This window comes from Antedon bifida, chromosome 9 (assembly GCF_963402885.1).
Source record: "Antedon bifida chromosome 9, ecAntBifi1.1, whole genome shotgun sequence".
NCBI classification, from domain to species: domain Eukaryota; kingdom Metazoa; phylum Echinodermata; class Crinoidea; order Comatulida; family Antedonidae; genus Antedon; species Antedon bifida.
Genome location: NC_136234.1, coordinates 18078806 through 18106173, shown reverse-complemented (window position 1 = coordinate 18106173; position 27368 = coordinate 18078806). Strand labels below are relative to the sequence as shown.

At 34.3% G+C, this 27368-nt stretch overlaps 2 protein-coding genes across 2 annotated transcripts in view; both read left to right on the top strand.

The window, feature by feature from the left end:
- LOC144851794 (breast cancer metastasis-suppressor 1-like protein) overlaps positions 1-586 on the top strand; it is a 38198-nt gene extending 37612 nt beyond the window's left edge. Inside the window, exon 10 of the mRNA XM_078709418.1 lies at positions 48-586. The gene's annotated coding sequence lies outside the window, so the exon portion shown is untranslated. The remainder of the gene's footprint in view (positions 1-47) is intronic.
- A 5222-nt stretch (positions 587-5808) lies between these two features.
- Positions 5809-26975, top strand: LOC144851796 (WD repeat-containing protein 81-like). The gene is made up of 27 exons (XM_078709419.1): positions 5809-5941; positions 7051-7220; positions 7605-7764; positions 8121-9245; positions 9712-9921; positions 10182-10298; positions 10466-10605; positions 10905-11085; positions 11468-11640; positions 11967-13195; positions 13582-13728; positions 14123-14238; positions 14541-14787; positions 15280-15477; positions 15772-15904; positions 16310-16443; positions 16615-16662; positions 16807-17014; positions 17427-17488; positions 17662-17715; positions 23794-24017; positions 24577-24766; positions 24984-25123; positions 25279-25375; positions 25730-25830; positions 26204-26417; positions 26449-26975. Exons 1-26 carry the CDS (start codon positions 5846-5848, stop codon positions 26330-26332), a joined length of 5829 nt encoding a protein of 1942 aa, XP_078565545.1. The 5' UTR covers positions 5809-5845; the 3' UTR covers positions 26333-26417; positions 26449-26975.
- The last annotated feature ends 393 nt before the right edge of the window (positions 26976-27368 follow it).

The following is a 27368-nucleotide window of genomic DNA, read 5'->3' as shown; positions in this document are numbered from 1 at the left end:
ACCAACTAAAAAACTTTGTCAATGTGTGTAAACAAAGAAAACAAAAGTGTTCTAGTGTTAATGGACACATTTTCTTACCTGTATTGGTAAGCAACTATCCCAAAACCCTAGGGCCGGCCCAGAATTCTGATTTGCATTTTTTGTAGTAGCAACCTTCAGAGTGAATGAATTTGGTTTTTGGGAGAATACTGTAAAGTTGTTATGCTATTCCAATCTGGTTGTGTCACAATTTTATATTTAATCTATTTCAGTGACATAATCCTAAATCATTAGCAATTCACATGAATTTTGTACACCTTTTGATTGCCTCTATTGTACTTGTTCCAAAGCAACAGTTTCCAACGTCCCGTTAAAAACATGAGCATTGCATCGGGTTGTTCACAATAATTATTTTGAGACTCTCTTTACTTGCCTATATCTGTTTATAATCAGTCTCTTTTTCTTCTTATGATATTCCAAGATACAGGTACTGCAAAAAAACAATTATGTCAAAAAGGAATACTACACACAAAAATAAGGATGAATTTGTTGAAAAGTTGCTATTTTATTCATGTTAATATTAATTTATAATAAAACCATGATTTCAGTACTGAATCTGATTATTTATTTCACCATATTTCAAGAGGGTGGCCCAGCTGGCGAGCTGATTTAATGGGGGTCCTCAAAAATTTAAAGCGATAAACAATACAGAAGCATAATATATAATATGTACAATTTACAATTTTAAAGCTACAAATTTCAATGTAAATAGGCCTACAAAAAAGTAAGCATAATTATACAGTATTAAAATATACAAACATTAAATATTTTAATCTATATTTACAATTCATATAGGTAGTAAAGTTAGAAAGAAATATTTAAAAAGTGCACACCAAGGTTTTGGAACCAACGAAGTCTCCCAAGAAAATTATGAATGAATGACTTACATGTCTTTTCAATAGAATAACCTTTTAATATTAACATTGCATTGTTATATTTACCAACAATACACATGTACTATATAACAAATTATTTTTTTATTATTTTAATATAATTATATATAGTATAAAATTGTAAACGTCAGATGCTAATTATTTAGTTTCTTGAGTTTTTTTTAGGAGAACCTTAATACCAATTATAATGGCTGCGTATAGCAGCAGAGAATAGCTTTGAAAAACCAATACTAAAAAGAAATCCTTGACGTAGGCCTATACACAAAATATAACAATTGCATATATTGAGACATTCTAAAGTCGGGTGTGAATTTTAACGGGTTAACTCTATTGTTAATTGTGTTTGTCTTTAATATTTTCATAATTATGATTTCACAGATAGGTCTACTAGGCGAGGCCTATTTATCTGTATTTTACAGATACAAATATCCGTTTTTGTTTTGCTCATCAATGCTCAAATGGAGAGGATCATGAAACACGACAGCTCCGGTCCCCACTTCTTGAACAGGTCGTCTGATGCGCCTGCTCCGCCAGAATTCATTTATTTGAAATGAAATTTCGTGTTCTTGTACTCCTGGTTGTGACGTACCTTGAATACTTTCAACACGATCTCCTTCGGCTTCCTCCGACACTTCCTCGGGATATTTATTGGGTTCCATCATCTGTGTAAAAATAAAAAAACTTATATATATAATACCAAATATAATATTTTGGCTACTGAAAATGATAATTAAAAATTTAATTAATCAAACATTTATTTATTTAACAAATTTTTTTTTTTTTTTAATTAGCCTACACACGAGGCACTTATGTATTCATCTTTCCATTGATTGTAAACCTCTAATGAAACTTTGTATTTATTCAGTATTTGATTATTCAACTTCTGTTTTCAATAATAGCCAATATAAACAATTAATTTTTATTATTATCATTACTGTAAATAATCACCTCTTGAACAGCACTAACGTTACCCACTTCTTGAACAGGTCGTCTGATGCGCCTGCTCCGCCAGAATTCATTTATTTGAAATGAAATTTCTTGTTCTTGTACTCCTGGTTGTGACGTACCTTGAATACTTTCAACACGATCTCCTTCGGCTTCCTCCGACATTTCCTCGGGATATTTCTTGGGTTCCATCATCTGTGTAAAAATAAAAAAACTTATATATATAATACCAAATATAATATTTTGGCTACTGAAAATGATAATTAAAAATTTAATTAATCAAACATTTATTTATTTAACAAATTTTATTTTTTTTTTTTAATTAGCCTACACACGAGGCACTTATGTATTCATCTTTCCATTGATTGTAAACCTCTAATGAAACTTTGTATTTATTCAGTATTTGATTATTCAACTTCTGTTTTCAATAATAGTCAATATAAACAATTAATTTTTATTATTATCATTACTGTAAATAATCACTGTATATATTTTATAATAAATATTTTTTTTGTAAAAATCACTGTAAATACACGTTATTATGGTTACTATTATAATACCAAAAAAATGTACGATTGATTGAAAAAAGTTCACATGTATATCTATAACACAAGATAGTATGGGCTTCTATTCGAGAGTTATACTGTACTATTTATAATGTAAATCAATTTATTATTTATTAACTACCGATGCCATCAAGGGAAAATATTTGCATAAATATAAAACAGGCCTAGTGTCTAAAAAAGACTTTTTACACTTTTGGGGGAATCCTCCCTTCCCCCAGCCTACTCCACTGTATTTGATATTGTTAACTACTTCAAGGAACCGTGCCGTAACAGTCAGAAACCCATAAGTGGAGGGAAGATATGACAGGGATTCGTTGTAGGGGTTTGTCCGAAACCATAGATGTTAGTTTATAAAATGTATTACTGTCCCGTGACACCCATATAAGGGTCCCGACCCGAAGGTGTTTCTTATTGTTTTCATAATGAATCTCTACAATCTCAATTAATGTACCTAATTGCAAAACTGACTAACATGAGAAAAAAATAGAAACAAATTTTAAAATAGAATAAATATTGAATAGAATAAACTCACCGGATGGACTCAAGGCATAACATGTGAAAAAAAAACCCAAATTAATTTAAACGAAACACTCGGGAAACACTATGTGTCTGTTATGTACACTAAAGTCTACACATACGACAACATTCCCATCATGGCTCCTCCCCTTTCACGTCGGTACAGGCAGGCTGCGTTTATAATAACTTTATTGACAAACACTTTTGGATCATTGGCAACACATTCATTAGTCAACTTAAACTACATACAAATAAACATTATAAACCAAACATGTATGTATGTACACTCAGCGATACATACATAGACATTAAATCCAATAGTAAAACAAAACCAATGCAGTGGCTTTTCTTAACTTTTTTTTTAGCAACAATGCAAATTAGCTCTATTTTAATTCAGATCTTTTTTCCCAGGCAACTTCAAGAAAATGTTTACAATATTTATCAAATGCTGCCAAGACAGCTTTACTATAAGATCAATGTTAATGTCCCCCCCCCCCCCTAAAACTAAAATTGTTTTTTCATTACATTAGCATTTATAAAATATTCCCATGTTGCAGACTCATCCAAAATTTCAAGGTCATTATTTAGCTTTACTAATTCAATCTCTCTTATAGCATTAAGAGCTTGGCAATTAAATAAAAAATGTTGTATATTTTCTATTTCACCACTCTGACATAGGGCCTCTTGGGGGCTACCACTCATATGACATCGCTGTATTAAAGGTCCAGCCTATAGTGCAGTGGCCAGATATTCATTTAGACCATTTACAGGTTCGTCCATCAAGGGGTAAAGTATTCGATCTTAAATCTAAATTTTAAGCTTGCACTTGTGAAATTGGTTTTATCAAGGAGATAACACTCAAGGCTAGGACTTTCTTTTAGCTTGGAGTAATCTTCAAGGGATGACTTTTGGTTTATATTATTTAACCAATCTATTCTAAATTGTGCATCTGCAACATGATCATCTATGGTTCTAACAGAGAATGAATTAAAAGTAAAATTGTCAGTATCAAAAACGTGTTCAAACATGTTTAAATCTTGGCATTTATCTAAGGTTTCCTTCCATAAAGCGTTTATTTGATTGGCTTGGAGATTAATATGCATGATGATGATGAGACACGGTGACGACCAGTGAGATGTACGCCGAAGGCTAGAGGGCGTACTCCAGACTGTGATTCCAACAGGAGGGGAACCAACAAGATTGCGGCCGCAAATGTGTTCAAAAACATTATTTAATATAAAAAATAATAATCTAATATAATACATTAAGACCACATCAATTACAACACATATTCTTGTCAAAGCACAGTGAAGTTTTTATTAAAAAAAATGCTAGATTACCAAGATATTATTATTATTCTATTGCGATTAACAATAATTCTATTTCATTTTATAAAAACTTCACTGTGCTTTGACAAGAATATGTGTTGTAATTTATGTGGTCTTAATGTATTATATTAGATTATTATTATTTTTTTATATTAAATAATGTTTTTGAACACATTTACGCCGTAAATGGCGGCGGCCGCCATCTTGTTGGTTCGTTGGAATCGGTGAATCACTTTTCAGTCTGGAGTACGAGTACGCCCTCTAGTGTTCTTATTACATCTCTCTCTGACCTTCGTCGATTTCTATGACACGCCCAATTTTATATTCCATGTACGCACTTGGAAAAACATTAAAATGACTATCTTTACCGTATTATTAAAATATTATATTAATAAATATTCTTTTTCATCACAAAACCAACAAATAATCAATTAATGAATAGTAGTAATAATAAAAAAAGGGCCTAGTAAGTAGTCAACTTAACCTTTCTTAACTCAACATTCTTCTGCTTATTTGCATAATCAAAAAAAAAGAATATTAATTATACATTTGAACCAAGCACACAAAAATACACACATATGTTACAATTAAATTCAAAACACGTAATTGATAGTGTGTAGGTCTTCCATATGGTAAAAAAATCCGCTACGTGCCACAGGCACAGCGTTTGTGATCGTACCAATGAAGAAGAACTGAAGCATTGACGAGCAGACTCCCTCCCGCCCTAGTTGGACCTAGGTTGATCGAGGACAGGAATTGTAGCCTACAACAATTACACCCTATGGAAGACCAGCACACGCATCATAACACGGCGGTTTCCAACATACGTGATTCTACTACCGAGCGCTGGGACTCGGGAGAACCGAAGCTCTATACTCTCTACAGTGGGGCCACCTTGCTGGGGTCGATCTGCCTACTAGGGATCAGACTCGGAGAATCAGTGGCTTGACTTGAAAGTGATGTACGATCGAAGTGACTAAGCGATTATGTTTATATTTAAACATAGGAATTTCTACATTGCTACAATTTCGGTGTCAATATGGTTCATAATTATTAAACTAATTAAAAAGAAAAAATTATCTTTAAATAATATATGAAATACTATATATTATTTTGTACCGTTAAATGTATTGTGAAATATATTGCAATTTAAATTGTTTTTTAAATACGTATTTTTTTATTTTTTTTTTTTTACGATATTTTTCTTTTGGTAACTAGGTATCTATGAATATGCATTATATTTATTAGCGCATTCCATTTACATTGTTTTTTTTACAAGGTATATATAAGCCAACCCTATTACATTTATTGTTATATATATTTTTAATTAACAATAGTGTGTTTCAAAGCTTTAAAATCTATTTCATAAAATAGATTTTGATATAAAAGGATTAGAAATTGTTAATGTTTTTGTTACGCCCACGAATAATTTATCCCCTATAAAATAATAGAACAATCTTCGGGTGAAAGGTTATGTTGTTCCTGCTATTATAGATCACTGTTGATCAAATTTTGCTTTTCTCAACTGAATTAAAAGTACTTTTTTGAGAAATGTGAGATGGAAAGCAACATTTGCATTGACCAGATTTCAAAGGATTTGTTTCTAGATGTTAGATTGGTAAAAAGTAGAGAAAATGGAGCAATTACTGCTGCAGTAAGACTGTTTTTTCCTCTTGAGATATGCCGGCTAGTTAGTTTAGGCCTACCTAGCCTACCGTACCTACCCTCTCTCGTAGCCTACAGATTAGTAGTAATCTAGCTAGAGTAGGTAGCCTAGTAGGGGTGAATCCAGGTAGTACCTACAGACCGCCTAGCTATTCCTATATTCACGTAATACTGGCTTGATTGTTAGAGTTATCATATAGGAATAAAGGCCATTATAAAAACATTTACTGCTTTTTTTTAAAAATATAATTTTATTGGCTTGTTTTTAATTGAGGTCCTACTATTAGTCTAAAAAACACAACTGAACCGCTCGAGGCACTGAAAAAGAAGTGCCGAAGACCGAACAGAAGGGTTGTTTTTTATTATTTAATATATTTGTTTATCTAAGATCTATAATTTTGGCCTTGAATGTTTTATAAATGTAAGTAGAAAAATATTGCAGCAACGTTGTGACAACATCATATACTTAGTGAACTAGGCCTAGGCTATTATAGGCCATTACTCCATGGTATAAGCTAATATATCTATCTGTAAAGTAAATGATTATTAAATTAAGATTTGATCGTGTATATTTGTTAATTAAATTTCCACTGAGCTGTAGCTCTCATTACTTTATTACATTCATTTATTGCAGTCATATATAACATCATTATTTTTCATCAATTATAAACACTTTTATAAAAATATAAAGTAGTTGATGAAACTCTAAACTGATCCATTTAAATTATCTGAAAGGGAAATATGCCTCAGTTTATAACAAATTATGTTTAAATATGGGCATTTATTAGTACATTCTGTAGGCATTCTCTGGGCAGGTTTTAGTCGAAACCCGTTTTGTTAACCTACTACTAGCCTTCTCTATATTCTAGGCTAGAGGCTAAAGCCTTGTCTACACTATCAAACTAGTTTGACAAATAAGTGTGATGTGCCCAAATATGGTAGTGATATGCCCAAATATGGTAGTGATATGACATGGCCCCATCACATTTGTTGACACAAAGTTTGATAGTGTATACAGAGCTTTACTGTAGAGTCTTACAAAATAGTACAGTGGTGATTATGATGGTAATTTGTGAAATTCACCATCTTGTTTTATAGGTACCAACAGAATGGGTTAAGCAGATGCTTCAAACAGGCTGCATTGGGACATTATCAGCATCTGACCATCAAATTTCTAGTGTCTATTCTGTGACATATGAAGATCTACCTGAAGCTTGGCAGAGGCTGGAAATAAAAGCGTTTCAGAAAGTAAACAACAGTAGTTGCTGGTAAGTTTAATGAGGTCTTCACATCGTACTGCTTCCCTCTCAAATAAAAACAAATGAAAGAAAGAAAAAAAAAGAATTGGAAAGACTATTTTGGTCATTTGCTTTAAATATTTTAATATTTAATTGATTTATCATGTCTAGTTGCCATACCTGCATGCCATTTAACAATAAAATTGCGTATTTTGTATTTCTTGTCTTTTTATGTTAGTCCATCAGTCGACGATTCAATTTTTGTCTGAAAATCCAAGCTTAAGTATGATATGTATGAAACGCCAAAATATTTATCTTTTTACTAATTACAAGTCAAAACTCCATCTAGAAACTATACTAATTTTTGTCATACTTAAAACTTAAATGTCTGTCTTACAATTTTACTCATCTTAGCATACCTGCATTGAATGCTGATAGCCAAGTTGCACCAAACCTGGAATTGATGGACTGGATGCAGACTATATCTACTAAAGAATTTGTTCATCAATGGAAATCAAACTTTTATAAATATGAAACTCTATCATCAATGTACGTGAAGTCTCAACAAACAGAAGTAAGTAAAACTGACCCAGTTGACTAACTTATTTAGCACTGGTATCACAAGTGGATCACACATGAAAAAACAAACTGAATATAATAAGAAGAGAAATATCACTAAAATAAAAACTTTCAAAACAGTAAAATGGTAAAGAAAATATATATGTTAGATTTAATTTTGGTGGAGAGTAAGTAATTAAACGTTGTTTAAATAATATTTGGATTTATTGACAATAATTGTGAGTACTATGCACATTTTTTTGTATTATATCCTCTATGGCAGTATCTTTAACTCATAAAGTTTTTAAGCATTAACATCCTCTCTGACATTGTACATGGTTATACATAATGCTAATGTCATGAAATATTTAGGTGCGGCAACTTGGTTTGGTTGATGCCATAAAGAAGGTTTACAATATACCAATTATTCAAACAAAGAAGAAATCTGCTACTGACCAGCAAACCAGACCTGGCCATCCAAATATCTACCCAATGTTGTGTGCTGTTGATTCTACTGATGTGCTGTACCTTCTGATGGTAGAACCTAAGCCTTCACTTCACGACAGCATTCTCTTTAGCCCTGCCATGCTGCAGAACTCTCACGCTAAGCTGCTCTTTGTTATTTACCAGTTGTTCCACGCCATCCATCATTGTCACGCTAATGGTATACCTTGCGGAAACATCAGTTTAAGAAACTTTGAGCTGACGGAAGATATCTGGTTGAAGTTCCTTGGTCCAAATTGGAACTCTATTATAAGAATGAAGACTGACAACATTCCAAAGAACTCCATGAGTAATGATGAACTGGATTCGTGCATAAAAAACAACTCAACTGGTGGATCTCCTAACCATTCCATTAAATGCAGTGACCAATCAACAACTCAAGAAAATCTACCAAAACTAGTACAAGATTGGGTGCTAGGAAACATTAGTAACTTTGATTATTTAATGGCCTTAAATAGCCTCACAGGTCGGGAGTTGGGAAATCCTAATTACCATCCCATATTCCCATGGGTTATGGATTTCTCGTGTCCAAATGGTGGATTCCGAGACCTCTCCAAGTCTAAATATCGCTTAAATAAAGGAGACGAGCAGTTAGACTTAACATATGAAGCGTCTATACCGAATCTCGGCGGAATGCCTTCGCAACCTCGACATCACATATCAGATATTTTATCAGAGATCACTTACTATATTTATCACGCAAGAAGGACTCCAAAAGCAGTTCTCTGTAAGCATGTCAGGTCTAAATGGGTTCCAAATGAATACCCAGTGAGTATTCAAAGACTACAAACTTGGACTCCAGATGAATGTATCCCAGAATTCTTTTCAGATCCGAGTATTTTTCTGTCAATTCACGATGACCTGCCTGACCTGGAACTGCCAACATGGGCTAATAGTCCTCAAGAATTTATCAGTCAACATCGTAGAATATTAGAAGGAGATTTTGTGTCGGAAAGACTACATAAGTGGATTGATCTAACATTTGGCTATAAGGTATTTTTTTTAAACTTCTATTTTTTTTTTTTTTTGATCTTTTTTATACAATATAAAGACCTAAGTCTGGTCTAAAGCCTGTTAGTCTATACTTTGTACTACTGTATAACTGTATTAAAATAAAAGTGTATAACCGCATTTAATGCAGCCCATTGCAACCAAAACTGCATAACTGCAGAGATACAGGAAGTTCATGTTAAATGTTCCTAGTTGCTCAATGCTACAAAATAGCGCTTTATTTTAATCCTTCATCTTTATCGTTACACTTACTGCACCTAAAGGCCTGTCCACACTATCAAACTAGTTTGATAAAAACAGTGTGATGTGCCCATATATTGTTGTGATATGCCCAAATATGGTAGTGATATGTCCAAATATGGTAGTGATATGACATCATGTCCATATATGGGCACATGACATAAATAAATATCGGCTGCATCACTTTATTCATGTATCAAATTTTCAGTTATCAGGGAATGCGGCAGTTAAAGCACGTAATGTGTGCTTGCAGTTAGTGGACCAACATACAGAACCAAGAAGACACGGAGTACTTCAACTGTTTGCACATCCTCATCCTAAACGCCTTACAATGTCACGCTTCACTTCACCGGAAGCTCCTAAGTGGTCCTCGCGTTTCTACTGGTCTGAATTTACACAGAAGTCGTTTAAAATAGAGGTGAGTTTGTTATTTTTCTTGACCTTTCTCGAATGGTTGACCTTTCAGTTTGTTTATAATATTCTTTATTTGTAGACTTAATATAATAGAGAGGTTTCAATTTGCAATGAACTATGACCCAGGAAGTAGTTACATCATTTTAATTGTGCACATGCACACAATTTTAACAGTTTAAAACTTAGTATTAAATTCTTGATGCAATTTTATTCATTTGAATAATTGTTATACTCAACAAAATCGCATTTCAATATTTTCTTCAGGTTCCAACTAGTGAAGGTACGTTGTCCACAGACAGCCCTGCTGATCCTGGTTCGGCAACAAACCAACTAGTTGGAGAAACGTCATCTGGTAGGAGTGATGGTGCTGTAACTTCAAAGGTTTGTTACACTATTCCTAAACAAATTTAGATACAAAACAGACAAGTTTCCTTATCACTGACAACCACCATAAGCCTTTTTTCCTCTCTGGTGTGTCTTGTATTGTGTAGCCTGCAGATATAAAATAATCTACTCACCATCTAAAGTTAAATACAATATTTTCTTAGGAATTTGAGCAGGGTAATGAGCTTGATGCTAGCACCTTAACATCCCAGGAACCTTTCAAAGTTGTTAAAGATGTTCTGAGTGCTGCCTTAACTGGAAATGATGACCTTTCAAGCAAAAATCCCATAAAAAAACTTTTCAGGTACCATAAACAGTTAATAGTTTAATGAAAAAATTAAAACATGATAACATAATATATATGCACAGTATTGCTAAAGGTTCCAAATTGAAACTTGTGATTGTATTACACAGTGCATTTAAAATCTGTATTAGAAATTGTGAAATAGTGTACAGTCTACAATCCAAATACCGGACTCTCTGAAAACCGAGAACTCTCCCAAAGCCTTTTCTTGAGGTCCAAAAGGTCAGCCATAGGCCAGCCTAAAGGTGTCTGGTATTGGGAGAGTTGACTGTATACGTTTTTTTTATTTTTAATTGAAGACCTCGTCCAGACAGTGCTGAAATAAAGTATGCTCCTCCTCGACCAGAAATGATGACAATTGTGATTCCTGAAGACTACAAACCATTAGCAATGTTAGATCATATTGAGTCACTTTATACGTTTACGGGTAAATCACTGCATGAGCTACCAGTCAAAAGCCAAGAACAACAACCATTGTCTGTAAGTAAAAAAGAGTATGTTGATCAGGTCAGAAGTGGATTTAAGGGATGCCAAGCTGGGTCTAGCCTCCTCTATCAATATGGTGAATAGAGCTTCTTGGTACGTAAGGGTAGACAACAATGTAACTTCAAATAATAAAAGCTTTTATTGTTTTTGTTAACATTGTATTGTAATTAAATTAACTTGTATTGTCTCTACACCCAACGACATCAATTTTTATATAAAATATTAAATTATATAATACTGGTGTAGCAATAATGTTAATTACAGTACTTTGAGGTATGACTGCAATATCAAATCTACTATTTTACATAGTGGATGGGTTCAATCACAAAACTTTTTGACCTTCAAACTATTTTTTCTTTCATTTTCTGCTCCAAAGGTTAAAGATGAGTCTGATAAACTGCTAGCACAAGAGATTGTGATGGTTGGCTGTTTGATAGCTGAAATTGTCCTAGCTCCTAAGTTGCAGATGCAACGGCAAGGTGTGAACTTTGACCAGCGTTGTATGTTACTTAGAAAACTCTGTATTAGAGAATTTTCAGATATACCAAGGTATGAAAATCTTTGGTTCAATATATACAATTTGATAATATTATTATAGACTATGTTTTGTACTGTAGTTTTCTAATATGTACTTTAGAATATGGGTGGTGATCTTATTCCAAACAATTTCTTTGGTATTAATATGTGTAGCTTATTTTTTTCTCAGAATCAATGTGATTTTTTTAAATCATGTATCAATTTACTTTATGATAAAGATGATTACCCAGTTTGTCCTACAGATTTTGTGAGCACCTGGGTAATCAATTATGCAAATATATTAAAATGATACTTTTACTATTAACCAGAATATTATTATGTCTTCTTTTAAATTTAAGACCAGTACAAAACTTACTACGGGAACTCCTTCAACTGGACAATCCAGACTTCAATTCAAAGAACATCAAGCTGGTTGCCATTAAGGAAGGATATCCACCACCTTCTATTGGACTCTTCCTTCAAACTCATGGAAACTTTGTCCCGTTTCCTGCTTACTTCCCTGCCATGTATGAACTCATCTGTAAAGTCAAACAGCTAACTGCATTTCTTGAAGAACTAGCGCCTGAAAGTACCGAGATGACGAAGCAGCAACATGTGTTTGAAGAAATTCAAAATATTGCAAAGTTTCTTCCAAAGTTGCTAGAAGGGTTGACTGAAGAAGGAAAAGATCTTCTATTGCCATGCTTGATTCCGTTGTTTCAGAAGGAGGATTGTAGGCTGTATGCGTTCCTTCTTCTTTTTAATATCATTGGTCAGCATCTAGGCCCAGAGGTCACAGAAAACCAACTTTGTAGTTTGCTCAAGCACATGTATAAATCATCTTTCAAATCATCAAACTTTATTTTGATCTTCCACAAAGCATTTCTATCACAGTTGATCTCTCGGTTTGGTTTTGAATGCTTTTTGTGTAACTTTGTTGAGTTTCTTGTAGAAGTACTTATAGGACAGCATGCATGTCCAAGCTTCAGATCCGAAACTGAATTCCCAATGCCTGTGTTAAATGCTCAGCGACAGAGGTCTTTCACACAAACCAGAGTTTCTGAAAGCCATGATGCTCTTGACTTTGAGAATGAAGAAGAGTATATCAGTGATGATTGTACTCAAAGTTCTTCTCAACTTACTGTCAATGACGGGGAAAGCACAATGGTCTCATCAGAGATGAATGAAAGCTCAGATGGTTACGCAAGTGAAGAACCAAACCTGGTAGAAGAAAATGACAAAGACGGAGATCCCACAAACCAACCAAAAGATATCAATGAACCTTCCCCAAGACACAAACTTTATTATGATGATAAGGCTGAATCAGTGAAAGTGGAAGAAGCATTGGCCATTGAGACTTCTGTCAAGGGTGTTGATGAAATAGACAACAGCACATCTCAGATGGCACCAGGAACAACTCTAATAGACACTGCAATGGAAAGCATATTGTGGTTGGCAGATAAGATCGGCCCCTTTTTGACTGCTGTGCATCTTAGCAAACGACTACTACTGATCCTTGAGAAGTGCTTTTGTGATCAAGAGCAACTGAGGTGGCTTGATGAGGACTCGGACAGTGAAAGTAGTAGTGGTAAGTAATGTTCTTTTCTTTTATGCTCTTATGAATGTACAGAGAATACTAAATTAATAATTGCAAAGTTGTGCAACATAAATCAGTGGGTCAATTCTTCAAATGCTAGTTTATTTTAAGGGTTACTTCCCAGTCCCTGGGCACATGTTGTTATTGAGGCAGAAACTACATAAACTATGTGACATCATGTGCCCAATGGATTCAGCAATTTATTTGACACATAAGACACATGTTCTAGAGAACAGACAGAACCATTAGGTTTTAGTACTTCAAATCACTGAATTGCTAATACTGACAAAAATAATGAAAGAAATCTGCTGATTTGTTTTTCTAGATATTGATTGATTGATTTTGATATTGATTTTGATATTGTATTATTTTTGCAGATGAAGATGTGTTGTTCATGGATAAACGCGTGGTGGTTGGCGATACATTTGCTGAACCTGTTTTCTATAGCCTTATTCACATTGCAGATATTTATGGAGAAGAATTAATATTTAAACAGTACTTACCTTATATACAAACATGTGTAGGTTTATGCTAATTTATTTCATCGTTGTTAATGGCACTGCAGCTTGGTGGTTGACCTGCTTGCTTACCAATTCAATGGTTCTTGGTTCAAATCCTGTGACAGTCCTAGGCTTTTTGCTGATTACTTTTCTAACTACCTAAGCCTCATATTATACTTGGTCTAGAAAGCATGTGTTTCCCATCCTGTAATTTTGAATCTTGTTTTTGCTTTTAGATGATGTGAAAGTTAATTCTTTTTAAAAAAAATGTTTAAAAAGTATAAAATATATTTTACTTCAGTCTCCAATTTTACTCATTATATCTACTGTATAAGAATATAACATAAAGATTAATATGGAAAAGTGTTTTTTTTATAACATGGAACGTACCATTTTCTTTTTATTTTTTAATAGGTAGCATCGATTCGTAAAAAGATGAACACCAAAAGTGAAGCAAGCCTTGTATCTTGTCTGTCGTTACTTAAGTTTCTTCTGCCTTACCTCAATGACACACAGCTTATGGAAAAGTTAAAGGTACAACAACATTTTTAACATGATTTATTAATTTTTATTATATTTACATTTTTATCATGAAAATTTTGTCTGCAAGTCTCATAATTTATGATCAAACATTTTTAAGAGTAACAAAATGAAAACTATTTTGTAGTAAAAAATCAAACTATATTTACACCAGTGTCATGAAAACCAAATGGCTCGCACAATGATTGCTCAAAAACAAGACATTTCCCACTATTTGTTCTGTTGAGTGAATTTACTTAGCATATTACTACCAAACTATAATGTATATTAATCTTTTTTGATTTTTTTTATTTCAGCTCGTCCTACAAAAAATCCTGAAACCTATAATCATGACGTTATCATCTTTAGTTATTAACTTTTCCGGCGGTGGACATGTTCGTTCTGTCATCTGCTTCAAGATCGTAGACATCGTAATATCAATCGCTGGGAGAATTGGACGCGAGATGGCACGAGAACACATGATCTCACTTGTACAGCAGTTCTTTCTTTGTTTTAGTCTTATTCATGGGGACGGATCTGATGAACTTGCACTACGGCAGAAAGGTTACTTGCGTTTTCTTAGACAATTGCAGTTTGGTTCTGTTAAATTCTAAATGAATGTTAAACACTATGGTCGTTGTAGAGCGTGCTTGCCTTCCAATCCCAAGGTCCAGGGTTCAATCTTGACCTACTGTAGTGCCAGGATTGTAACTCACGACTCTTTCAACAAATGAGACTTAGTTTATAAGCATGATAAATTATAAAATAGTTTATCCATCCTGTAATTGGCGAGTTACTTGCTGTTGGAGGATGCATATGAAATAGAAAAAAAAAAAGTTTTAATTTGTATGCTCAGACCTGCATTTTTTGATACAGTGTCTCTTATGGCTGCCATTTCAAATTGAAGGATTATTTACCTTGTATTTAATAACATTGGAAAGATATTGATGGACAGATAAATATTTTCTATAGACACATGTGTAATTGCAAAACTATGAAGATATTTTCTAAAAAGTTTTTTCATGTGACCAAGTTATACTTCTCCATCATTCGCAGCTTATGAGCGCAACACAAGTCTTACACTAAGTACTGACAGTGAGGATATGTATTGCGAGATTAAGATGGACAGCAACACAAGATCCTACAAGATTGGTACGCCAACCAAGCTTGAGAATTTGAAAGGAGAAGAAGAGAATACATCATCACTTAACACACAACTTGGCAGCTCATTGTCTGATCAAATTAGCAATTCTCGTAAGTTTCTTTTTGTTCTATTTTTTTAAGCATTTAGATAATCTTTATTGTCATAACATAAAAAATATAATCATCGTCATTATTAGCATCATCAGTACTCTGCAAATTGTTTCTACTTCATAGTCATCATTGTTATTAACAACATCATCTTTATCAACATTAACAACAACCTCACATCACTACCACAATTGTTATCAACATCACCATCATCATCAACATACATTTTTTTATTTGTACTGTTCTTATATTTGGTAATTCTGTTCACCGTCTGTTCACACCACATTTTATTTATAGCCATGCCACAAGAAACTTTGGAGATGTTTGAAGAGAGCGAAGGTTTTGGTGATATTCGCCAGCAGCTTCAGCAGTCGTTCACACCAGAACTAGCCAACGCAGCTTACATTCCACTCTGTCATCTCATCGGAGAGTAAGTAACATAACAGATTATTGTATTGCTGGTTCATACTCTCAATAGAATTGGTAAAATTAATGATTGGTGTGATAATAATAGTCCAATGTATGATAGATCTGAAGTAAGGCCTTAGTTCCAATAACCCACAGCAGCTGCAAGAGCAGTGACACTTAATTACCTACGGTAAATCTTTCTTTCAAACTATAAGTATCATTATGAGGCTTGGGGAACGGAGTGAACTTTTTTTTTCATTATAAGAAAAAAACCTGACTGAGGCAGAATTTGAACTCCGTAGCAGTTAATTTGGAGGCAGGCATCAAACCCAGAAATATACCACTCCACTATATTTAACATTGTTAATAGTTTTTGTTTATTTTATATTTTAATTTATGTATGTATTTCTGTGGGTTTTTCCTGTAGTATTTACATGTCAAACCACATTGAGAACAGTGATTTAATCTGGAAGTTGTCCAATGCACATGAGAAAGCTTTAGCAGAAGAAAGAATAGCTATGAATGCCTTGCTATCACCAGCTGCTAGTGAAGGATCTGATGGTAAACTATTGTTTGTTTACGACTACTATTACTAATTTACAACATTGTTACCCAATCACAAATATTTCTTGTCTTAAACACATTTTAATATTATTGTATCCTGTATTTCTCATTATTTTTATTCGTTTGAAAGTACTTTAATATCATTATTTATTTTTTATTTTTTTAAAGATGAGAGCAGAAGAAACACTTGCTGGTTTGTTGACATTGGTGCTTCTGGTATGACAACATTTTTTCAGTATTTAAAACATTAAAGTATTCTAGTGTATATAACTACAGTAACAAATTTTACCACTTTTAATTAATGAAATTTCATATGTTAAGGTTCTTTACATAGTTTTTTTCTTCTTGTTCATTAAACAGTCCAGCCAAGTCGACTGGATGAGGATGAATATTGTGGCAGCTTTGGGACGAATGTGACAATGACTGGTAATCGCATTGATATCTCAAACACGTCAGCAATATCAAGCATCCCCACAGAACAAACGCTGCTGAGGAATGGTAGACTGGATGATGTCCAGCGTAGTTCTTCTCCTATCATGAGTAAAGGAATGGTGAAACCAAGCTTGTTGTAAGTTTTATTGTTTACCCTAAATAAATGTCTAAGCCTCACTCAGGTAAGTTAAATGAGTGCCTCACACGAATGAGTGCCTCACTCGAATAAGTACTTCACTCGAATAATTGTTTTTCTCAAATGAGTGCCTTACTCAAATGAGTGCCTCACGAATAAGTGCCTCACTTCAATAAGTTCCTCACTCGAATAAGTATTCACTCAAATAATCGTGTCAATCAGATTAGTGACTGGAGTCACTGGAAAAGTACCTCACTCGAATAAAACTTGGTCTCATAACAAATATTATGTATAGGTTGCAATTTAGAGAATTAGAGACAGTATGACTTTTGTTTTGCACCATGCTATTTTTCTAAAACAAAATGTATTAAATTTCATTATTATCATTGAATTGATTTGTTTTTTTCAAAAGGGAAAAAAAGAGTGACCGACATTTAATGGGCACGTGGTTCAAATATTGGCAGCAGTATATTGGTATGTGATATTGTTTCAGTATGTCTAAGCTTATGTCTATATTTATGTACACCACAATGTTTAAAATTACACCATAAAGAATAATAAACACAATTCATATTTGGTTTTTGCATGAACTTGTTCTAGTTTTAAAATGTCTTGCATATAACATTTTTTTTATTTTCCATTTTTAGAAAATCATGATCAAAACTTAAGCTTCTGTCAGTTAAAACTACAATCTTTCGTTGGTGAGTGAACTTCTTTTGTTAAGGGGACTCAACAATAGGGCTCTCCCTTAAATAAGGATTGGCAATAGTGTTAACCTGTCCGTGACGCCAATTTGTCGTGGTTCGGGAATCCTTAATATTGATTTGCTAGGTTTAGACCATTAAGGTTTGGTTTGTGAAGCCATGTATCCCATGCAACAAAACAATACGCAAGATGAGGCTGCATTTACTCTGTATCATTTATTTCTCTAAACAGGAACAAACCCTGTATAAAACAACGTCATAATTATTATTTTTCCAGCAGTGTAATATAATTCAACAATAAAAACAATCACAAGCAAGCTTACTATAATATGGTCACTTCACTAATTATCAATTAGTATTACTGTATATAACATTAGTATTACTGTATATAACATTTAACGAACTTATACCTGGATCCAATACACCAATTTCATACTACTAATCACATCAACCTGGTAAGTTATCCAATTAACTTCAACATGGTATGTGATACAACTAACTTCAACATGGTATGTGATACAACTAACTTCAACATGTATGCTATCTAATAAGACAAAGCTGTATATCAAAGAGAAATTATAAACAGTGAATTCATTGTCGTTACAAATAATGAACGATAACAACTTAACTCGGTTATGCACATGGAGTAATACTGTAAAACATTATGGTTGTATAGAAAATAATTATCTACTCACAGTATTGGCGAGAATCCACACTTAAAAGAAATACAGTATATAACATGTCTTACTCAGACAACAACTAAAACAACTTCTGCAGAACCAACGCTCACGCAGCCTATTCGATATAATCATTCACCTGATATGCAAATACGCCCGCGAATACCAGTAGTGAACAATAGCAATGCAATGCAATATATTGCGCCACCAATAATGTAGGTATAAGAAACTTCGGAAGCTTTCCGATCCATTACAATTTCCCCGCTTGGATGCCCTTTTGACCCAAAAGGAGCGAAACAAACAAATTTATTTTTGAAGAGTGGACATGGGTAACCGATATCGATTTTTGTGAACACCTTTTGTAGAACGAGATGATCGCCTTGGAATTACTCCCGAATCATCACGCTCAACATCTATTTGTTTATCAGAATTCACATCTACAACAATCTTAAAACTTTCAACATCATCGTCAGATTCAGACTCACAACTTTCATCTTTATAGTTTACATCCGCTTCTAGACCATCATACGGCAACCACTCATTCCAATCAAAATGTACCGGTTCTTCCACCACACTCCTAGGATCTGATCGCAATCGTCTGCGGTTAACATAATTCAAAGGACCCCCAACTGCAGAGCGGATACCAAAAACGTCTGCTTCTTTGTTAATAGTCTCAACAATATATGAGTGCTCCTCGAACTTATTAGCCAATTTATGTCTAGTATTAAAATGTCTTCGGCGAAGTAAAACCCGATCACCAATTTCTAATATTTCCTTCGGAGAACAAGACTTTCTGTAGCGCCAAGCTTTGCAGTTTTTAAATGCGCTAAAGGATTATGATCAGTAAAAATGGTAACCTTTGAACCCTGAATGTAAGAAGCGAATTTATCCACCACTGCCCATTTTAACCCCAACAACTCCAACTTAAAACTCGATAAATCAGGGTATCGGCATTCAGCACCACGAAGACTTCTACTTGCATAAGCAATTGGATGAAGAGAACCATTAGAGTCCTGCAACAAGCAAGCACCTAAACCTTTCAAACTGGCATCTACTTCAATAACAAATGGTTCATCAAATTTGGGATATACAAGAACTGGGGGTTTAGTTAAAGCATTTTTTAATTCAACAAATACAGCTTCTTCAATTTCAGTCCAACGAAACCTGTAGGCCTTCCCCGCTTGTGTGTCAGACAACCGGGTTACCAAATGCAAAGGCGCAGCAATTTTGGCATAATTACAAATAAACTTTCGATAGTATGAAGAGAGTCCCAGAAATGATTTAAGTTCAGTAATGCTTTTTGGCGTTGGCCAGGTCAGTATCTTTTCTATTTTCCCATAGTCTACAGCAACTCCAGCAGATGAAATAACATGACCCAAATAGGTTACCTCCGTCTTAAAGAAATCGCACTTCTTGCCCTTAACCTTTAACCCATACTTATACAATCTAGACAACACATTTTCTAATCTAGATAAATGTTGTTTAAACGAAGAAGAAAATATCAAAATGTCATCCAAGTACAACACAATCTGAGTCAAATTCATGTCGCCTAATACATATTCCATTACACGTTGAAATGTTCCCGGGCTATTAGACAGACCCTGCGGCATACGAACAAATTCATACAGTCCCCAAGGAACCCTAAATGCAGTTTTATTAATGGATTCGTCTGCCATTATAATTTGGAAAAATCCATGAGATAAATCTAAGGTAGAAAAATAACAAGACCCAGTGAGTACTTCTAAAACCTCATCAATGCGTGGTAGGGGAAATGAATCTTTCAACGTTTGGAAATTCAACTTCCTATAATCAACGCACATGCGCAAAGACCCGTCTTTCTTTTTGACCAACACAATGGGACTTGCAAATTCGCTCTTGGACGGCCTAATTATTCCCTGGTCTAACATTTCTTGTAACATAGACTTAACACTTGATATAGAATGAGGAGGAATACGACGATATGGTAGTCTAATTGGAGTTTCATCTTTTAAATTGATAACATGAGGAATAACATCACACTTTCCAACATCAAAAGCACTATGAGAAAAAACATGATTATATTTGGACAATAGGTTAGTCACTAGTTGAGTTTCCACACAATCAAGGTTACCGTTGATAATTACCCCAGGCGGTAACTGCTGGCTCTCAGAATTTAACTCGGTACCACAAAAAGAATTAGAATAAGAGTGATTAATGTCATATAACTTACGCACAGAACCGACGGATACAAGTCGACTTTGGGTGTGGTCACTAAATTTACAATCATCAATATCAGATTTTACACTACCGTCAACAATGTCTGAATGTGAATCACAAGGAACAGTCACGTCAGAATGTTGCAAAGAAACTAAGATACTTGATTCATCCTCATCTACTTGCAAAAGAATTTCAGCCTTTCTATTCCATGGAGCATCAACATGTGTAGCTGTTACCTGTGAAAGATCACGTAATAGATGGAAACCTTGTAATTCGCGTAAAATGTTACACCCAATCAAAACAGGATATTCATTACTATGATTAGTTACAGTGACAGCATCTGAAACTACCAAAAAGCTACCAGTTAACTTTTGTTCACCTATAACAATGGGAATTTCTACATATCCTTCGATTGGAACCTCCACCCCACAAACACCGATAACATTCATGAAAAGTCCATTAACAGATCCCAGCTCTCCAACAATTGACTTTAACTGCTTATTATAGACCGATGACGGAATTATTGAAGCTTCAGCCCCTGTATCCAAGATACAACCTAACTCAGTTGAGCCTATTCTAACGATAGTACATGGACTTCTGGCTACTAATTTATCTACTAAAACAGCATCGGAACATTTCAAGGATTGGGCGTTAGACATATTTCCATTATTGTCCGTGGCAACAACAGGGATATGAACTTCACGTTCAACATTACCAGTTGGAATTGGATGATTGGCTTGTGACTTAGAAACAGTATTAATTATATCTTGAGTAGGCGTATCTGAATCACTACGTTGGATACCCGGAGTATTAGAATTACTACTACGATTCTTATGTGGACATGCATATGAATAATGACCTCTTCCTCTACAAAACCAACACAACCCAGAAGGTATTTCACAATCAGATTTGGTATGACCATTTTTACCGCAATTGTAACATTTTAAAGGACCTGTAGAATTTTGATTAAACTTAGGTGGACTAGATATAAATTGGGAACGCTGAATTTCGCTAATTTGTTTCTTTAATGCTTGCAATTCTCGCTTTACTTCTGATAGTTCTGAGGGCCGTTCATTACATTCTACGCCATGTGCACGCGGATTTGACCTAACAATATCAATTTTATACAACTCAAGAACTTCTTCGCGCATATCAAAAAAAGATTTTCCTCTAAAAGCTAGCTCAATGCGACGTAATTCACGCTTAACTGTAGGATCACGAACACCGTCCACTAAACGCTGCTTTAAAGTAGTATCTTGAAGATGTCTCAAAGCGGATTGCTCAGAGGGGCAAGACGCTTCGACAAGTTGGGAGTACAATTTCATTAAAGAAAGGCTATATTCAGCCAAGGTTTCACCCGGTAACAATTGCCTAGAATAGAATGCTGAACTATATGATGCAACAGAATCCTCCGATTTAAAAGCGAGTTCTAAAATTCTTATAGCCGCTTTCACATTCTTCCCATTTTCACACATGCTCATACTGCATTTAACCTCATCCTTCGCACAGCCACCAAGATGACTAATCAGGGTATCGTATCGATCATCATCGCCCAACGAATAATGATCACAATAAATTCGAAAATCTTCAAGCCATTCTTTTAACGTAAGGTCCCCAGGAGATCTTGGAACACCCTTAAATTTTACTAACTTAATCGGAGGAGCTTTCTGAACCGAAACGCCTTTTAAAACATTAGTTAATGCCGCAATCATATCATTAACGCCATCGCCGCTTGCAGCTGCTTCAGATTTAGATTCGCCTAGCGACATTGCAGAAGGTGAATTTGTGACAATATTATAGTAACTACAAATACTTTAAACACTACTACAATAAACAGAGTTTCAATACAAAAAATAAGTATCGTAAATGTAATACAAAAGTAACAATATTTCATATAAGGTAAGTATAAGCATCAATTCACAACATCATCTTAAATAACAACACGCTGGCTGCCATGTCCATCGGAACAAAGATTCTGTAATATATATAAAACCATACACTTTCCGTTCTAAAATTAAATTAAGTTCATAAATCTTATCTGTCCAATACTCCTTGTCTTATGCACGATCCAGGGTTTGGTAAAACAATTGTTGAAAATACACAATGCAATCCTCCTTCAGGAACGCTTGAAACGTTGCATCCATCCTGTCCGTGACGCCAATTTGTCGTGGTTCGGGAATCCTTAATATTGATTTGCTAGGTTTAGACCATTAAGGTTTGGTTTGTGAAGCCATGTATCCCATGCAACAAAACAATACGCAAGATGAGGCTGCATTTACTCTGTATCATTTATTTCTCTAAACAGGAACAAACCCTGTATAAAACAACGTCATAATTATTATTTTTCCAGCAGTGTAATATAATTCAACAATAAAAACAATCACAAGCAAGCTTACTATAATATGGTCACTTCACTAATTATCAATTAGTATTACTGTATATAACATTAGTATTACTGTATATAACATTTAACGAACTTATACCTGGATCCAATACACCAATTTCATACTACTAATCACATCAACCTGGTAAGTTATCCAATTAACTTCAACATGGTATGTGATACAACTAACTTCAACATGGTATGTGATACAACTAACTTCAACATGTATGCTATCTAATAAGACAAAGCTGTATATCAAAGAGAAATTATAAACAGTGAATTCATTGTCGTTACAAATAATGAACGATAACAACTTAACTCGGTTATGCACATGGAGTAATACTGTAAAACATTATGGTTGTATAGAAAATAATTATCTACTCACAGTATTGGCGAGAATCCACACTTAAAAGAAATACAGTATATAACATGTCTTACTCAGACAACAACTAAAACAACTTCTGCAGAACCAACGCTCACGCAGCCTATTCGATATAATCATTCACCTGATATGCAAATACGCCCGCGAATACCAGTAGTGAACAATAGCAATGCAATGCAATATATTGCGCCACCAATAATGTAGGTATAAGAAACTTCGGAAGCTTTCCGATCCATTACATTATATTGTCCCTTGTTTGTTTCGCAAGAAAGTGTTCCATTAATAGAAGTTGTCCCCTGAATAGAGGTTCCCCCAAAGTTCTGCTGTAATAAATAATTGTTTTTTGTGTGTGAAAAAGACTTGGTTGTGTTCATTAGTTGCTGCAGATTGAAAACAAATATAAGACAATTTTTCGTGACACTTAATATTATTTTTAGGGCACAGTGGAGGTATTCGTTCCTTACACGTACTTGATGATGAGCAGACGTTTTTTAGCGCTAGCAAAGACAAGACTGTGCGTGTGTGGTCTCTGACGAGTCATGGCAATGGCAGCCATAAGGCATCGTCTCGTTGGACATACTACTTGCATAAACGTGCAGCTTTTTCTGTAACATTCCTGGAGTCAGTTAGACTGGCTGCTTCTTGTGATGGCACTGTTCATGTGAGACATTTGTCCTGCCTTTTTTTAATCATGATCAACATTAACATCATCATTAGACTTAGAAATTGCTGTTATCCAAAGACAGCATCAATCGAAAACCATGATCAGTCAAAAAAAAATTAGTAGTCTTCTACTGTAACTATAGTACTAAGAAATTCACTCATGCATGTCATTTTAACTAAAAACTGGAATTCTCAATTACAAAGAAGGCTTGGGCAAACAATTTTTAAGCTTCATAGTCATCGTTGTTGTGATAGACAAAAATTCATAAAACATTTAAAAAGTACACAAAAAGGCAAGCACAACAATCATGATAAAAATATAAGATATGTCAAAAAACACAGAGAGAAACAAATAAAATCAGGTTCATTTTTCACAGCATTATCTTCTTAGAATACCATTGTAGGATCTAATTACAGTAGGAATAAATGATTTATTATAGCGCTCAGTATTTATTTTTCTCATGATCAGTTATCTAGTGCTTTGAGGACTAACACGGAAAGTATTGGAAAGACATTGCATTAACGTACTAATAGTAATCATGGTATATGATTTACAGATATGGGATCCATTCAAAGGTGCTCAGATTCGGCAGTATGACATGCCCAGAACCTCGGCTACTGTCCTGGTCAAGTGTCCTGCTCCGAGTTGTACGTTGCTGGCCGGGACATCCGATGCCAGCGTCCGAATGATTGACACAAGAATAAAGGATATGAAACAAGAATTCAAGGTTACATCTGGTCCATTAGGTTAGAAAGTTTGTCTTCAATAATAATGTTAAATATCTAGAAAAAAAATGAGGTATAAAGCTCTGTCTACACTATCAAAAAGTGTGATGTGCCCAAATATGGTAGTGATATTCCCAAATATAGTAGTGACATCATGTCCATATAAGGGCCCATCACATTTTTTTTTTATAGTAGTATAGACAGAGCTTAACAGAATATATATATTTGTTTGTTGTAGGTTTGATTCGCTGCCTAGCTGTCAATAAAGAGGGTAACCTGTTAGGGGTTGGTCTGTCATCTGGTGTCCTGTCAATGGTTGACCTGAGGACTGGACTTCTACTAGGTGGCTGGAAGGTACACGAAGGAGAAATTTTACAGGTATGTTCTTTTTCGTAAATATAACAATATAATTTATTGCTAAAAATCCTTGTTTAAATTCTCCAGGTTTTTCTCTATGATGTTTTACTACTTTTAGAAAAACTCAATATTTTCTCCTTTAATTTGAATTTCTTTTGGATTTCATTCCTTATTAGATAAAAGCGCACACAGACAGAAGCTTTGTTACCTCTTCAGTAGATCATAGCATGGCATTGTGGAGAGATGACGGCCATCGCCTTTGTTCGTTTAGAGGTACGATATGTCATGTATAAGCACATGCTAAGAGTTTACAGTAGTGTTAACAATGAACTTAAAGCTCTGTCTACATTATCAAACTAATTTGATGTGCCCAAAAATGGTAGTGATATGCTCAAATATGGTAGTGATATGACATCATCATGTCCATATTGGCAAATCACATTTTTGTCACATAAAGTGTAAACATAGCTTAACAAAGAAAATCTGTTTTCAATAAAATTTTATTATACAGCAGAAATTCACTAAACTAGACTCATTTAGCCGATTAGGTTTAGAGTTTCTGCTATGTTACAAGTAAAGTACATAAATATAGAATAACACAAGACCATAATATATTCTACATTTTAGGTATTAGTGAGCCAGTGCACTGTTTCTCTATTTGCCAGAATGAGATTGTTTCTGGTACAACATCTAACCGTATTGGCATCTATAACTCAATATCATCACAGGTAACAGCTTTCAAAACAATATTTTGTCTATGTGCAGTTAATTCTCCAAACTCTCTGAAAACTAGGACCTCTCCCAAAAAAACCTTTTTTTTGAAGTTCAAAAGATTTGAAATGTTTTAACATTAAAAACACATGCTGCAGTACCAGAATACACCAGTGATACCAGACATATTTACCAGTATTGAGAGAGTATAAATAAATTAGACCAATGGGATGTGGGGTTGGGAAATACGATTGTTTTCCTCTGTAAAGCCCACCTAGGGATTTTACTTGTAGTCAATCAGTACTCATGTTTATGTATTTATATATGTGTAATTGTGGTGTCATTTTCTCTGTTTATTTTTCTGAACCATTTTTTTTGTTCTATTTGTAGGCCAATTGGTACAACACTAAGATACGAGCTGATGTTCTTAAAGGAAATCTGAGTGCTTTAGAAATTTTACCAAAGCAGAAACTCTTCCTGATGGCCTCGGATAACAGCAGTATATCACTATCAGCATGATGTAGTTTTAACAGTAAATTCTTGATTGGACATAAAGCTGTTGGTCCTGTGTACATACAGTCTATTTTAAATATTGTTGACCAATCACAAGCATCAGTTTAGATATTCAATTGCATTGTGATTGGTCGAATTACTTACGGTGCGCTTATGTCTTTGTATTATTATGTCCCAGTGAGAATCATGGTTTAACATACACTGTGTCCACTACTTGAAGAAAAGAGTAGCGGATCATCTCGGTGTGTGCTAATCTTGGTAGGTGCCTCACTGTTGCCTGCTCCGTGTCGTACAGGCCCTAATACAAATTTTCACAGTTATCCATGACTGTTAGATCCACATTTAGTTTTGAAAAGTAATCATTACATATTATTCTACTAGACTAATATATCTCCTACAGAACCACATTTTATTGTTGTACAAAGCATCTAAAGCCCTATCTACACTATCAAACTTTATATGACAAAAAATGCCCATATATGGACCTATACTGTATATATATATACCTACTATATTTGAGCATATCACTACTGTATTTGGACACATCACACTTTTTTTTGTCAAAATAGTTTGATAGTGTAGACAGAGCTTTACATAGGCTCAATAGATTCCAAACTCTTCACAATCATTCCTTGGAATTAAATTTTAGATAATTTATTTGTGATGATATTGCTGTACTAGTGATACTGATGGTTGTAGTGATGGTGCGTGATGGTTTAGGATAAAGAACAAATGAAATAAGAGTGCACCTGGTTCTCTATTAAAATATTTGTTTTCAAATCCTTTCCATTCTGTACTATAAACATTTTAAAAGACCTTGAACCTGCTGCCCAAAGACTTTTGTGTGCTGGTCTATTTTCAGTCCTTGTGAGTTAATCCTTCCATAGTACTGTGTGCTTCTGTCTCACTATCTCAAAACCAAGAATACATATTGAACTTTACATCTATTTAGGCGTTCTCCATAACCGGCAGCCTGGTGGCTTATAAATGAGCATTAAACCAATATTAACCAATCATGAAATAGTAATATTGAATTATTGTA